Source organism: Pseudophryne corroboree, chromosome 4, assembly GCF_028390025.1.
Source record: "Pseudophryne corroboree isolate aPseCor3 chromosome 4, aPseCor3.hap2, whole genome shotgun sequence".
In the NCBI taxonomy this organism is placed as follows: Eukaryota; Metazoa; Chordata; class Amphibia; order Anura; family Myobatrachidae; genus Pseudophryne; species Pseudophryne corroboree.
Genome location: NC_086447.1, coordinates 367502883 through 367517543, shown reverse-complemented (window position 1 = coordinate 367517543; position 14661 = coordinate 367502883). Strand labels below are relative to the sequence as shown.

General features: G+C 44.8%; 1 protein-coding gene across 1 annotated transcript in view; it reads left to right on the top strand.

Moving 5' to 3' along the window:
* Window positions 1-7148, top strand: part of PSMD1 (proteasome 26S subunit, non-ATPase 1) — a 211607-nt gene extending 204459 nt beyond the window's left edge. Inside the window, exons 24-25 of the mRNA XM_063916562.1 lie at window positions 5947-6095; window positions 6978-7148. Coding sequence (XP_063772632.1) covers window positions 5947-6093 — 147 coding nt within the window. The 3' untranslated portion in view covers window positions 6094-6095; window positions 6978-7148. The remainder of the gene's footprint in view (window positions 1-5946; window positions 6096-6977) is intronic.
* Window positions 7149-14661: the final 7513 nt, after the last annotated feature.

The window sequence follows — 14661 nt, the reverse complement described above, 5'->3', positions numbered from 1 at the left end:
ATGTGGTATCATACAGAGTGATGTTCTCTGCAAACAAAATGCTGCACTCGTTAGTGATCAGATGTGCGCATTCATTTTGACAGTTGGATTCTGGTTACTACTAGTACATCTTTTTTTTCCCCTATGAATTATGATTACACCACTTTTTATACACTTCAATATCTTTTTTTTAAATAAAATACAATAAACTTCTTCAGTGTGACCTCCCCCCAACAGCTTGATTAAATTATATTTTGTACAAAGTTTTTGGTGAATGCTGATATAGAATGCTTGTCAGTGAATGCATTCCTTCACAAGGAGCCCCAAGTCTCCTCTTTTTCAGTTGTGTCAATTCTAAAAGTAAAAATGCAACTATGCATAAGTACAGCAGGTTGTGACTTCCCAGAAAGTCAGTCACCCTAGGCTGACATCGTCCATATAGTCTTCTGTCTCCAATGCTTGCAATATCACAAAGCAGCATGTACATCACCCCAGTATTCCTGTGCATTGCTTTGGCAAATAAAACAAGATGTGGCTAAAGCCCCAAAGTATAAATAATTAACTAAATGGAAAAGTAGATGTCTGATTCATTTGGAGAACTTGGGGAGGTGGGTCCAGCAGTTAGCATGCTTTTTGTATGTAAATAAATGTGTATAATACTTCAAATTTAATTTCTCTGTCATCCACAAGGGATACTGTGGACAATTAGTACGATGGGGTATAGATGGGGTCAAAAGGAGCCGGTGCACTTTAAATTTTCTTCAAATAGGGTGTGCTGGCTCCTCCCCTCTATGCCCTCCCCCACAGCCCAGTTTTGAAAAATGTGCCCTCAGGAGAGGATGCACACACTGGAGCTCCAGAGAATTTTTCTTCAGTTTATTTTAAATGTTTATTATTTTCAGGTAGGCTGTTGGACATCAGCCTACCTGCACCGAGGGATGCTGGGCGAGACTGACATCGGCCTTCTGGAGGTCCTGAGGGTCAGTGTACTGCAGGCATTGTGCTCTTGTGCACACCACCAGCAGCACGCCGCACACTCCCGGCACAGAGCCTGAGGACAGAAGAGGGGTGAGTGTTGACCCCCCCCCCTGGTTCTTGGTGTGACGCGGGCGGGCATACGGAGTCCCCCTGGGTAGTCCAGCGGTAGTGTAAATAGTTGCTGGGACCACTTTTATTCTCAGCATTGCAGCAGGACAGCCAGCTCCTCCAGAGGATACTCCACGGCTGGACACTGGTACAGGGGTGTAGATAAGGCGGAGAACCCGCTCACGGCTGGACACTGGTACAGGGGTGTAGATATTGGGGAGAACCCGCTGTGGGACCCTTATATTTGGCTAGGTGTACAGGGACCCACGCCAGGATTCCAATTGGAGACCGAACCATCCCCTACGGCAATCTAGAATACCATCCATATTTGGAGGACTTTGCATCCAGCTGAACCGATGAACTTTGCTCACTGCATTGCATGAGGAGCTCACCATTTTAAACATCAGGAGCATCATACCCTCTAGCGGTAAAGTTTCAAAATTGGACAATTGCATACCTCCAATTAAATTGCCTATGCTGGACTTTAATATTGGGGAAAACACTTTGGAACGGACTTCCTGTTTTGAAAGCTTTCTCAATATTCCTGGCGGTTTGGGTAACCCTTGTTTTATTTATTGTACTATTTGTACTTCTTAACCTATTGGTGCATGCATTAGGGTATATTTACCCCTAGATTTTAGTGTATTAATTCGTATTAAATTCTGAATTCCTAAATACATCAATATTATTGTTACATATTAATTCCAGCGCAGCCTCCATCTTGTTTTATATTCCTGGGAATGAGGCTGATATACAGCAATCCTTTTTCTCTGCACAGAAAAAATTGCTGGTCACATTTCCTGATTCAAAGGAACTGGATGATCTTTTCAGGGAGCCATGGGCTGCTCTGGACAAGAAATTCCAGGTGACAAAGAAATTAGTTGCCGCCTTTCCTTTTGCCCATGAGGTAAGGAAGATCTGGGAGACTCTCTCTGCTGTTGATGCTTCAGTATCACGCCTGTTTAAAAAGACAGTGCTTCCTGTTCCAGGGGCTATTGCCTTAAAGGAACCTTTGGACAGGAAAATAGAGACAACTTTGAAATCTATTTATGTTGCAGCAGGGGCCTCCCAAATACCTGTTATTGCAAGATGTTCGGGTGACTCCTCCATACATACTTGGGCAGGTAACCTTCAAGAAGGCCTCACTGGGGATAAGTCCCTGGCTGAAATGGTGACGCTGATTCAGCATATCCAGGAGTCTGCCCATTTCCTTTGTGAGACAAAGGGATTGGCATTATAAATGCTCGTACCTCTACCATGGCGGTTTCTGCACGCAGGGCGTTGTGGCAACATCAGTGGGTGGCAGACGCAGAGTCTAGACGGAGTGTGGAGGCCTTACCCTTCACAGGAGATTGGCTGTTTGGAGGTAAGTTAGACACTTGGATTTCGAAGGCTACCACTGGAAAGTCAACGTACCTCCCATCTGCAGCTCCACCGGCTAGACCTTCTTACACTGGGCCTTCACTGCAGTCCTTTCGGACTGCGCGGTTTAAAGGAAATGCCAGAGGTGCCTCAAATGCGACATGAGGCTCCAGAGGTAAGTCACGTAAGCCTGCCACCACAGGGTCTCAGGACCAGGGCGTCAGCTCTGTCTCCTCAAAACCCTCTGCATGACTGTGTCCCTCCGCCCATGGGGAATCTCAGGGTGGGAGCTCGTCTGAGATTCTTCAGCCCCATTTGGAGCAGCTCCTGTCGGGATGTTTGGGTAACAGACCTGATCTTCCAGGGCTACAAACTGGAGTTCTAAAGTTCTCCGCCTCACAGTTTTTTCAAATCGGGATTACAGGTTTCGGAAGACATGCGCCTCACACTACAGGAGGCCATTTTAAATATTGGCTCAGACCCAGGTTATTATTCCAGTGCCACTTCAACAACGGAGCAAAGAATATTATTCCAGCCTTTTTGTGGTACCAAAGCAGGACGGATCAGCGAGGCCAATTTTGACCCTAAAATCGTTAAACCCATATCTGGGGTTTTCAAATTCAAAATTGTAGTCTCTGAGCAGTGATCTCAGATCTGGAGGAGGGGGAGTTTTTAGTCTCTGGACATAAAGGACGCATGCCTCCATATTCCGATATGGCCGCCTCATCAGGCCTACCTCAGGTTTGTTCTGCTGGAGGAACACTACCAGTTCCAGGCACTGCCCTTTGGCGTATCCACGGCTCCAAGTGTCTCCACCAAAGTGATGGCGGAAATGTTCCAACTCAGGTTTCAGGGCCTGAACATTGTCCCCTACCTGGACGATCTGCTGATGAAAGCGAGATCAAAGGAACTACTGCTGGACAGCATCTGCCGCATGACATCCCTGCTGTCACACCACGGTTGAATTCTAAACTTAAAAAAATCCCGCCTCGAGTCGACCCAGCGTCTCCAGTTCCTCGGCATGACCCTGGACACAGCGGCTCGGAAGGTCTTCCTTCCTGCGGACATGGCAAGGACACTTCAGTAGTTAGTTCGAGCGGTTCTGCAGCCAAACCGGGTCTCGGTACATCTTTGCATCCGTCTGTTGGGAAAGGTCCTTCGTGGCCATTCAATTTGGCAGATTCCATGCGAGGACATTCCAACTTGATCTCCTGAAGAAATGGTCGGGTTCGCATCTGCAGATGCACCAGGTCATACATCTCTCACCGGAGGCCAAGATTTCTCCTGTGGTGGTTGCGACCCTCCAACCTCTTGGAGGGGCGGCGATTTGGAATCCAGGATTGGATTCTCTTGAACACAGACGCAAGCCTTCGAGGCTGGGGGGTTGTCGCCCAAGGGACACAGTTTCAGGGCAGGTGGTCAAGTCTCAAAGCTAGTCTTCCTATAAACATACTGGACCTCAGAGCGATATACAATGCTCTGCTACAGGCGTCTCCTCTGCTTCAAGGTCGAGCCATTCAGGTTCAGTCAGACAACGCCACGGCTGTGGTGTACATCAATCAGCAGGGAGGAACTAAAACCAGGGCCTGCATGCGGGAGGTTTCCAAGATACTTCTCTGGGTAGAAAGGGATGCAAAGGCAGTCTCGTCCATATTCATTCCGGGAGTGGACAACTGGGAGGCGGACTTCCTCAGTAGTCTCGACCTACACCCAAAAGAGTGGGGTCTCCATCCGCAGGTATTTCGACTAATAACAGATCTGTGAGGTTGTCCTCAGATCGATCTGATGGCCTCTTGATTCAGTAACAGGCTTCAGTGCTATTGTTCCAGTACGAGGGACCCTCTGGCAGCGGCAGTGGATGCGCGGACACCGTGGGTTTACCGGCTGGTGTACCTGTTTCCTCGGATTCAGTTACTCCCCAGGGTTCTAAAAAGAATAAGAAGAGAGGGAGTTCAGGCAATTCTCACTGCCCCCGATTGGCCTTGAAGAGTTTGGTATGCGGATCTTCTGGCCATGGCAATAGAAGAACCGTGGCCTCTACCACTAAGGGAGGATCTTCTTCAGCAACGGCCGTTCGTCTACCTGGATTTACGGCGGCTTCGTTTAACGGCATGGCAGTTGAGCGGAACCTTCCAGCTGAGAAAAGAATTCCGGGTAAGGTTATTACCACCATGATTCAAGCCAGGGAAGCGGTCACGTTGAAGCATTACCACCATATCTGGAAACTATACATATCCTGGTGGGAGGGCCGAAAGTATCAGACCACGGATTTCAACCTGGGGCGCTTTTTGCGTTTTTTTGCAGGCTGGTGTGGGTATGAGCCTATGAATGGGCTCCATAAAAGTTCAGATCTCGACCTTGTCCATTTTCTTTCAGAAGAAATTGGCTGCTTTACTTGATGTCAAGCTCTTGGCTTTGGCTTTCCCTAGGCATGTTTCGGAACTTGGAGCTTTGTCAGAAGTCCCTACTTGGTCTTTCATAAGGACAGAGCGGAGCTGAGGAGTAAACAGCAGTTCCTGCCTAAGGTGGTTTCTGCATTCCACCTGAATCAGCCTATTGTGGTTCCGGTGGCTTCGGCTACTTCCTCAATTCCTGAGTCCTTGGATGTAGTGCGAGGCCTGAAGGTTTATATCAAGAGGACAGCTGCTGTCCGGAAGTCGGATTCCCTCTTTGTGCTGTATGATGCTCGCAATGCTCACAAGAAGGATTGTCCTGCTTTGAAGCAGTCGATTGCCCATTGGATTAAGCTTATGATTCAACAGGCCTATGCTTCGGTGCTTTGCCTGTTCCTCGGTCTATCAAGGCCCACTCTACCAGGTTGTGGGTTCTTCCTGGGCGGCTGCCCGTGGGGTCTCGGCCTTGCAACTATGCCGGGCCGCTACCTGGTCAAGGACAAACACGTTTGTCAAGTTCTACAGGTTTGATACCCTGGCTGCAGAGGATGTCCAATTTGGACATACGGCACTGCAGGTGTCTCGGCATATTCCCACCCGTTCTGGGAGCTTTGGGACGTCCCCATCATACGAAGTGTCCGCAGTATCCCTTATGGATGATAGAGAAAATAAGATTTTAATTACCTACAGGTGTAAATCCTTTTCTCGTAGTCCATAAGGGATATTGGGTGCTTCGCCGTTTCCTGCAAGTTATTGTTCTTGTGTGAAGTTTTTACATCAGCTGTTTCTGGTTTCACTAGCAGTTGCTAGTATGTTTGTTCTGCTGTGTGCAGGTTAGTTAATCTCACCACCTGTTGTCTTGTCATGTCTCCTCCTCTCAAGTATGTCCATCTCCTTCAGGCACAGTTTTCCTAGACTGGACTGTGGGGAAGGGCAGAGAGGGGAGGAGCCAGCCCACCCTATTTGAAGCACATTTAAGTGCACCGGCTCTTTTGGACCCCATCTATAACCCATCGTACTAAGTGTCCCCAGTATCTCTTATGGACTATGAGAAAAGGATTTACCGGTAGGTATTTAAAATCCTATTTTACATTATTATGCATTTAAACTTATTCATTCTTTACAGCTTTCAATTGGTGGCATCATTATCCTCAGAGACACTAGTGAGGAAGAAGAGCAACTAGTGGAACCAGTTGCTGCTCATGGTCCAAAAATTGAGGAGGAGGAGCAAGAACCAGAGCCCCCAGAGCCTTTTGAATATATAGATGACTAAAGGTGACTTATTTGAGACATTAGAGAATCAGGGGTAGATTTATTAAACCAAGTGAAGTGATAAAGTGGAAGGTGATAATACACCAGCCAATCAGCTCCTAACTTCCATGTTGCAGCCTGGGTTTGAAAAATGACAGTTAGGAGCGGACTGGCTGCTGCGTTATCACTTTCCACTTTATCACTTCACCAGGCTTAATAAATCTGACCCTCATTTAGAACACGGCTAAGCAAGGCCGATGGGAGAGCTGTGCCACATCAGTCTTACGGTTCTGTCACTGAGGGGTGTATGTACTAAAACTTGTAGAGATATATATATAGTACCAGCCAGTCAGCTCCTAACTGTCCTTTTTCAAACACAGCCTGTAACTTGGCAATTAGGAACTGATTGGTTTGTACTTTATTTCTCTCCAATTTACTTCTCTCTTAGACTATCCCTACAGTATATCTCCACAGTAACATGATTTCTGTGCTTGTGTGCTCAGTGTGCCACTTCCAGTACTCCCTTTTCTAAAATGGCTTGTGCTGCAGCACAAATGATTCATGAACAGAGATCAGGGGAAGGTTTATTATATTTGCTTATCATTGGCCCCTACATTTTACAACATAAATAAATGCAATCATTATTTCTTTTTATATATGTACATATTTGCGATTTTTCAGACAACTCCCCAGTTACTTGTCCAGTAATAGATCTCATATATTTTATCTGTATTTGCTCCAAAAGTGGACAAAAAAAGATTTGGTAAAAATATTGTTAATTCCAAACACAAGCCAGCTACACCATGTCTGTATAATTGGAGGTCAAACATGAATGTCTATAAAAAGCACAATAAACATCATGGGAAACTGTATAATTGTTGCTAACAACTTACTCTTTCTTTGCAGGTTTCCCGTACTTTAATTTTTGGTGTCCGTCTGAGCGTTGCCATCAGCAACGCCACCAAGCTGCATATTATATGTCTGCCACCAGATGTGCGCTCATGTGCAGGCAGCCTGGATTCATTGTTACTGAGCTCACTGGTCTGTTTTCGAATAAAAAGAAAATACAGAAAATAAGTAGTTTGCTTTATACCAATTATTATGTATTTTTAGTAACACTAGGCCAAAAACGCCGCGTAGTAGAAGTGTTTTTAAAGGAGAACTCCAGTTGTAAGTGTCCATGTTTTTTTAGTCAGATTTACCATCCCAATACATACACAATGTAAATGAGTACAATAACTGGGTTGGGTTCGGGTGACCGGCGATTGGGATCCCGCCGGTCACCATGCAGGCGACGGGTTCCCGAGCTTTAGATTGCCGGCAGGGGGCTAGCACAACGAAGCCCCTTTCGTGCTTGGTGGCTCGCTGCGCTCGCCACAGGTTTTATTCCCACGCTGTGGGTGTCGTGGACACCCACGAGTGGGAAAAATCCCTGTCAGTCGGTATGCTGACTGTCGAGCTATTAATTGGTTGGGATCCCGGCGTCTGTATACATCGCTCAGAATGGTATAGGCGGTTGGCATGGCTTGTATGTGGTGCTTGAGGACGTGAGAGAAGCTTGGGAGTAGAAATAACATGTTCAGGCTCAGAACGTAGTGTTGGCTTGCATGGTAAATTTTACATTTCATGGGTTGTTGGGAAGGCAAATGTCAGTGACTGTATAATTATGTGTATGGTGTAAGATGTATTTTTTTTAATTTTTTTTCCTTAACTATATACATTAGAAGTCCTGGTGAAACGCAGTTGCTGCAGGTAGCGACTTTTATAATGTAGGTATTTATAAAGGTAATGGAAAAACTGGGCATGTAGGTGAAGATTATACAAGGACGGACCAAGAAATAGGAAAGAAGGAAGCAAAGGGTAACTTTAGGGCACTGACTGTGAGAATGGTTGGGAGGCAGAGTGTTTAGAATACGGGCAGCCAGTTGCTGACCAATGCCGCCTTGAAAGAGCTGCTGTTCTCTACATTGCCCTCATAAAGGGGACATTTTAAGCAGCTGCACCTGCAACATCATTAGAAGCCAACCCCAAGCCGTCATTTGGGACACTTTATTTCTTTCCCTGTGGGGGTCAATGGGTGGATTTTTTTTTTTTTTTCCTTTAGGGGATATTCAGTTAAGTGATGTTTTTTTCAACTGGTCGAAAAAACGGCACTAATTTGACACAGGGTATTCTATTTTCGACCGTTTTTCAATCCATTCTCGCCCATGCCGTTTTCCTTTCCTTTCGAATTGGCATGGGTGAAAATTGCACCAAAACCAGGTGAAAATGCCTGCAAATGCGCCAAAATACATGTATCGGCGGCAAATTCACTGATACACATGGTTTTCGCCAGTGTTGGATTTTTCGAACAGTCGAAAAATCGTCATGGGCCATGAATAGATGAATGTAAATTCAACCTAAAATGGGCGAAAAGCGACGGCTTTTTTTGACTGGAACAAAAAAATTGCACTAATTGAATACCCCTCCTCCCCCCTATGTATTTTCTTTGGTTGATGGTATTCACTATAAAGATAGTCTGATTGGGGGTGGGGGAAGGTCCAGAAGTTCTTACACGGGTTCCGAGTAGACCCGATGTTGGCCCTTTAGGAGATAAATACTGGCTTGTGGCTGGGATCCTTAAAGGTCCAGTTGTGTCTGTACTGTGTGTCTTTTTCCTATGGTGGCTCAAATCGTTCCTGCAAGGGGTGTTCTAAGTGCAGCACCATATTGTTCCACCAGTAGTCCCCGGGGTCCTTATTCTGTTTTTTTAGTTCTTGACGTCAGAATTGTTTGGACACTTGGACGTAGTAGATTTGATGTATATTACTTAGTAGCCCATCATCTTCTGGCTTTAGGTTTTGCTGGGAAAGCTTTCAGAATTTTGGTCTTCTGTAGGTGAGTTTGATAGTTAAAATGTTAACACTCACACCAGGGACACTGGAGCAGATGTTTTAAGCCTGGAGAAGTGAAAAATCAGTGATAAGTGTAAGGTGATAACGCACCAGCCAATCATTACAGGTTTGTAAAATGTCAGTTAGGAGCTGATTGGCTGGTGCGTTATCACCTTGCATTTATCACTGCTTTATCCCTTCTCCAGGTTTAATACATGTTGAACCCTGCATGCTGACTTGTTTGTGTAATTTACAGCCTTTTAACAGTGTCCGCCTTTTAACTACAAACATGGTAATACTTAGTAGGTGCACTCTCTAAGCAGCTTCTATGTTAAACAGATGGTCATCTGTAGTTTATTTTGCCTTTCTTTACAACTTTGAAATGTGAGTGACAATTATGGAATGAGGAATATTCCTGTTGGGCAATTGCCTGCAGTTTGTGTTTATGGTCTTGGCAGTCTTGTTTATTTTGCAGGGACTTTAGATAATGTAGTATTTCACCCAGCTTACCAGGGCTTGGAGGGTAAAATGGACCATGGAGAGCTGGGAGAGTACTATTGTGCTAGCACCATACTTTGCCACAGGCCTACATATAGTAGGTACTCTGCAGGGATTAGGACAGACAAAATGATCTTCATATTAAAGTTTGTTTCAAATTTGGCAGTTCAGCTGCGTGAATGACATATGTAATTAGTGATGTCTGTGGTATGAATGATTAAGATTAGTGAGAGTTTTGGAGTGTACCTGATAAGAATGTTTGGATGCGTACAGATGTGTCCTCGTACATCATTGCTGCAGTCCCGCCAAACAGCCCCTCTCAGTGCATAATGTCCCGTGAGACTCTGCTAGCTTTGGGCGTCTTTTTGCAGAAAATGCATTTTGGTCACAGCACAGCTAAGATGCCTCAGGACACTACATTTGTGTGTAAGTGAATCTATAAAGCAATTGCTACAATTGCAGCTTTTTTCCAATCCAAGGTCCATTGTACTCCATATACAGACTCAGGGCCTAATTCAGAGTTTATTGCAGCAGCAAACTTGTTAGCAGTTGGGCAAAACCATGTGCACTGCAGGGGAGAGGGGGGGGGGGGGGGGCAGGTATATCGTGCAGAGAGAGTTACATTCGGATTGGTGTGTTCAAACTGAAATCTAAATTGCAGTGTAAAAATTAAGCAACCAGCATTTACCCTGCACAGAAACAATATAAATCACCCAAATCTAACTCTCTGCACATGTTACATCTGCCCCACCTGCAGTGCACATGGTTTTGCCTAACTGCTAACAAGTTTGCTCCTGCGATCAACTCTGAATTACCCCCTCAGTCACACACAATATACAAGTGTCACTTATCAAATAGGCACAGTCTACTTGTGCGTCCTAGTCACATTTTCAGCAAAAAAAGACTCCTGACATTGGCAGAATTGCTTATTCATGCCAGGCATCTCACGCTGAGTGGTGTATTGAGGCTAGAAATAGGAGGACACATCTGTACATGACAAGTTGGATTGAATTCCTGCCTCTGGTAGACTGTAGCTAGTAGGATAGATGACGATGCTTTATAGTGACCTGTCTGAAGAGAGTATCCCCCAGTTAGTGTTTGAGGTACTTTCATAGGGGGAATCATTCATGCAGGTGTGATCACCAAAAAGGAAGTGGTTTAGATCAGAAAGATCTCCTCCTCAGCTTTGTCAGTTTGCGTTGTTGTAATATTTATTAACAATTATTTATATAGTGCACACATACTTTACAGCATAAAGTCCCTTCACCAGTGGAGTTTACAGTCTATATTCCTTATCCTTATCACATGGATGCACATACATGCATACATACTCGGCTTCATTTTTTATTTTTTTGTCAGAAGATTATTAACTTACCAATGTTTTTTGAATTTGTTTTAATATGTTGCTACAGTGGTGGTACAGTGGCTATCGGTGGTAATGCAGCCCTCTACGTAATTTCTTTGGTGTATCTGTGTCAAACTTCATGCAAAGTGCAGAAACACTGTTTCACATACAGAGACTGGCATAACACATGTTCTGGATATAGCAGGCACCGCTAAATACACGGTTCTGTTAGATAAGGCTGATAAGTAACACTGATAGTCAATTTGCTAAATTTTTGGGACCTCGACCAACTTCTCCCAGAGACCCCACAACTGTCAATATGTTTTTAATTAAGAAACAGGTAAGTAATATACATTTCAACTATATTTGATTGAGGCTTCTGCTGCGATGGCAAGGACACTTGACTGAGACCAATACAAAGGATTACAGAAAAAAAAAGAGGTTCTCTATCCAATACTGTACTGATACGTTAAATTTAGCTGATAGTGTGGTTACAGTGCACCAGTCCTATTGTGATAAAGCGTGCGAGTTATAAATGTATACAGATTAGTCTCCACACTGGTGAGTATGGATGGAGAGCATCCAACAGTGGCCATTAAGAAACTGCAAGAACATATCTATATTGTATGAAAAGGATGTTTGATTATTAAGACAATTACTCAAGCTGTACTCTACCGCAGAAGCTCCCCAGTCATTCTCACGCACAGGCCGCTGGTTAATGATCTTGTCCTTTATAATGTACATATGCTTCTTGATCAGTACACTGAACCTTTACTGCCCCTTCTGATGGCTTTACTTCAAAGTCATAGTTTGTCATTGTGGCTTTCTTAACTGCAAGAAATGTTACTAACATAGCTTCATATGGGAACTTAAACAGAAAAACATTAATGAATACAACACAGCTCTGACATTTAAGGTTTCTAAGCCAGATATAGAGGCTAAACTGTTTACATAGTGGTTTGCTGGTACATTCCGTGAGCCAGCAGTGTGAAGACAGATAGATCATGAACGTTTCTGTGCTGTGGATGTGAGAGTTACCAGCAAGGGATACTTAAGCAAGTCTGACAGGAAATGCCTCAGATAAAAAGTTAAAGATCAAATGAAGAAAATGAACAAGACCAATTGAGATCTAACACATAAAGATGATGAGAGTGGCAGGAACAACTTGTACATAATGCATTGCCAAAAAGACCCTTTCTTAGATCCCATGATGGACATCAGGTGGTGTGTAAAACTGCATGTTGAGAGCAACTCTGACAAGAGGCCATTAGCGATGCTGCTTGTGGAATTTAATGCTTTTATGACACTAGTTAAAACCAGCATAGCACATTTTAAAGGATACCAGATAAGTGCTTAAGCAAAGAAAGCTGTTCTAGCCTTATCTAGGTGAATTTTGTTGCGTTGTGGTTGCTAAAATGAGTCAAAAGGGACACTAGAGCACAAATCAGGAGAGACACTTTTATTGTGTTTCATAAAATAGCTAAATTGCTACTAGTGTGCTCTTACCAACACATGAAACCTATTTATGCAGAATCTTAGAACTACAAATTTACATTTTGTTTAAAAATGGTTGACTTTTATGTAATTATTATTATTATCCTTTAGTTACATGGTGCCACAAGGGATCCGCAGCGCCCATTACACAGTACATAATAAAATGAGCAAACAAGAAAACCACATTCACAGTATAGGACAAGTATAGAAAACCTGGGGTTAGGTGCCATCAAAGGGAGTAAGGAGTATAAGATTGTGTAAGTAAGAAAAGGAAAGGCACATGAGGAAAGAAGTCCCTGCTCTTGCGAGCGTACAATCTAAAAGGTGAGGGGCTAACAGACCAGAGTGACAGACTGGGTAGACAGTGAGCATAGACAAGAGGGTTAGGAGGAGAGTTGGCTGGGTTTGGTGAAGAAGTGGGTCTTGAGAGCCCGTTTGAAGTTTTGTAGAGAGGTGGAGAGTCGGATGGGGAGAGGTAGAGCATTCCAAAGATAGGAAGCAACACGTGCAAAATCTTGTAGGTAGGAGTGGGAGGAGGCTGCAGTGGGATGTGTAGTTGGCATGTATTCAGCTCAAATGTGTCTCCTGTTGAGTGACAAAAAGTGCACATACTATATATATAGATATATATTTAAATAAAGCCAACATTCTGCATGCAGAGGCAATATGCAATGCCGACAAAATGTCTTTGTGGAATTCGTATATCTTGTGAGCAATAAAATGTCCCAAATACCTCCAAAAGACACAGGGGGGTATTCAATTAAGTGCTATTTTTTTCGACTGGTCAAAAAAAGGCAATATTTTGACACGAGGTATTCAATTGCAGGCATTTTCGCCTGTTTTTACTCCCATTTTCTCTTACGTCCTAAGGGGGGACTCCGTAAGGACCATGGGGTATAGACGGGCTCCGCAGGAGACATGGGCACCTAAAAAACTTTTCCTATGGGTGTGCACTGGCTCCTCTCTCTATGCCCCTCCTCCAGACCTCAGTTAGGTTCTGTGCCCAGAGGAGAAGGGTGCACTGCAGAGAGCTCTCCTGAGTTTTCTGTAGAAAAAGAATTTTGTTAGGTTTTTTATTTTCAGGGAGTCCTGCTGGCAACAGGCTCCCTGCATCGTGGGACTGAGGGGAGAGAAGCAGACCTACTTAACTGATAGGCTCTGCTTCTTAGGCTACTGGACACCATTAGCTCCAGAGGGAGTCGGAACACAGGTCTCACCCTGGGGTTCGTCCCGGAGCCGCGCCGCCGTCCTCACAGATGCCGGAAGATAGAAGCCGTACCGCTGCGTGCCATTGCTCCCAGACACAACACACAGAGGCAGCACTGATGGGTGCAGGGCGCAGGGGGGGGGGCGCCCTGGGCAGCAATAATCCTCAATTTTGGGCAATAGAGTATGATTAGGCTGCGGAGGCAGTAAATCACAGATCCCCCGCCATTTTATTACAATTACACTGGGACCGAAGCCCGCCGTTGGGGGGGCGGAGCTTGATCCTCAGCACTAACCAGCGCCATTTTCTCCACAGAAGCTGCATGAGAACGCTGGCTCCCCGGTCTCTCCCCTGCTGAACGCTTTCACAGGCTGGAAAAAGAGGAGGGGGGCACATTGGTAACGCAGTGAGTGGGAATTGGATAGTATATATATATATATATATATATATATATATATATATATATATATATAAGCGCTATCTGGTCATTTATTTTTTCCAGTGTTATTTGAGCGCTGGGTGTGTGCTGGCATACTCTCTCTCTGTCTCTCCTAAGGACCTGGTTGGGGTTTTGTCCCCTTATAGGTTTATCCCTGTGTGTGTGGGGTGTCGGTACGTACATGTCGACATGTCTGAGGCGGAAGGCTTCTCCAAGGAGGAGGTGGAGCAAATGAGTGGTGTGTCCCCGTCGGTTGTGCCGACTCAGGAATGGATGGACATGTGGCATATGTTGAATGCAAGTGTGGCATCTTTACATAAGAGGCTTGATAAGGCTGAATCCAGGGAGGCATCAGGGGGTCAATCCTCGGATTGGACCGACTCACAGGGCCTCAAAAACGTCCCTTGGCGCAAATTGTGGACACTACTACCGACACGGACTCTGATTCCAGTGTCGACTATGATGAAGAAAAATTGCACCCTAAGGTGACAAAAAGCATTCAGTGTATGATTGTAGCAATAAGGGATGTGTTGCATATTGCTGTTGAACCCTCTGTTCCAGACACGAGGGTACACATGTTTAAGGGAAAGAAACAGATTATACATTTTCCCACATCTCATGAACTAAATGAGTTCTTTGAAAAGGCTTGGGAGACTCCGGAAAAGATCCCCAAAAGAATTTATATGGCATACCCCTTCCCTAAACAGGACAGGGTGCGTTGGGAATCACCTCCC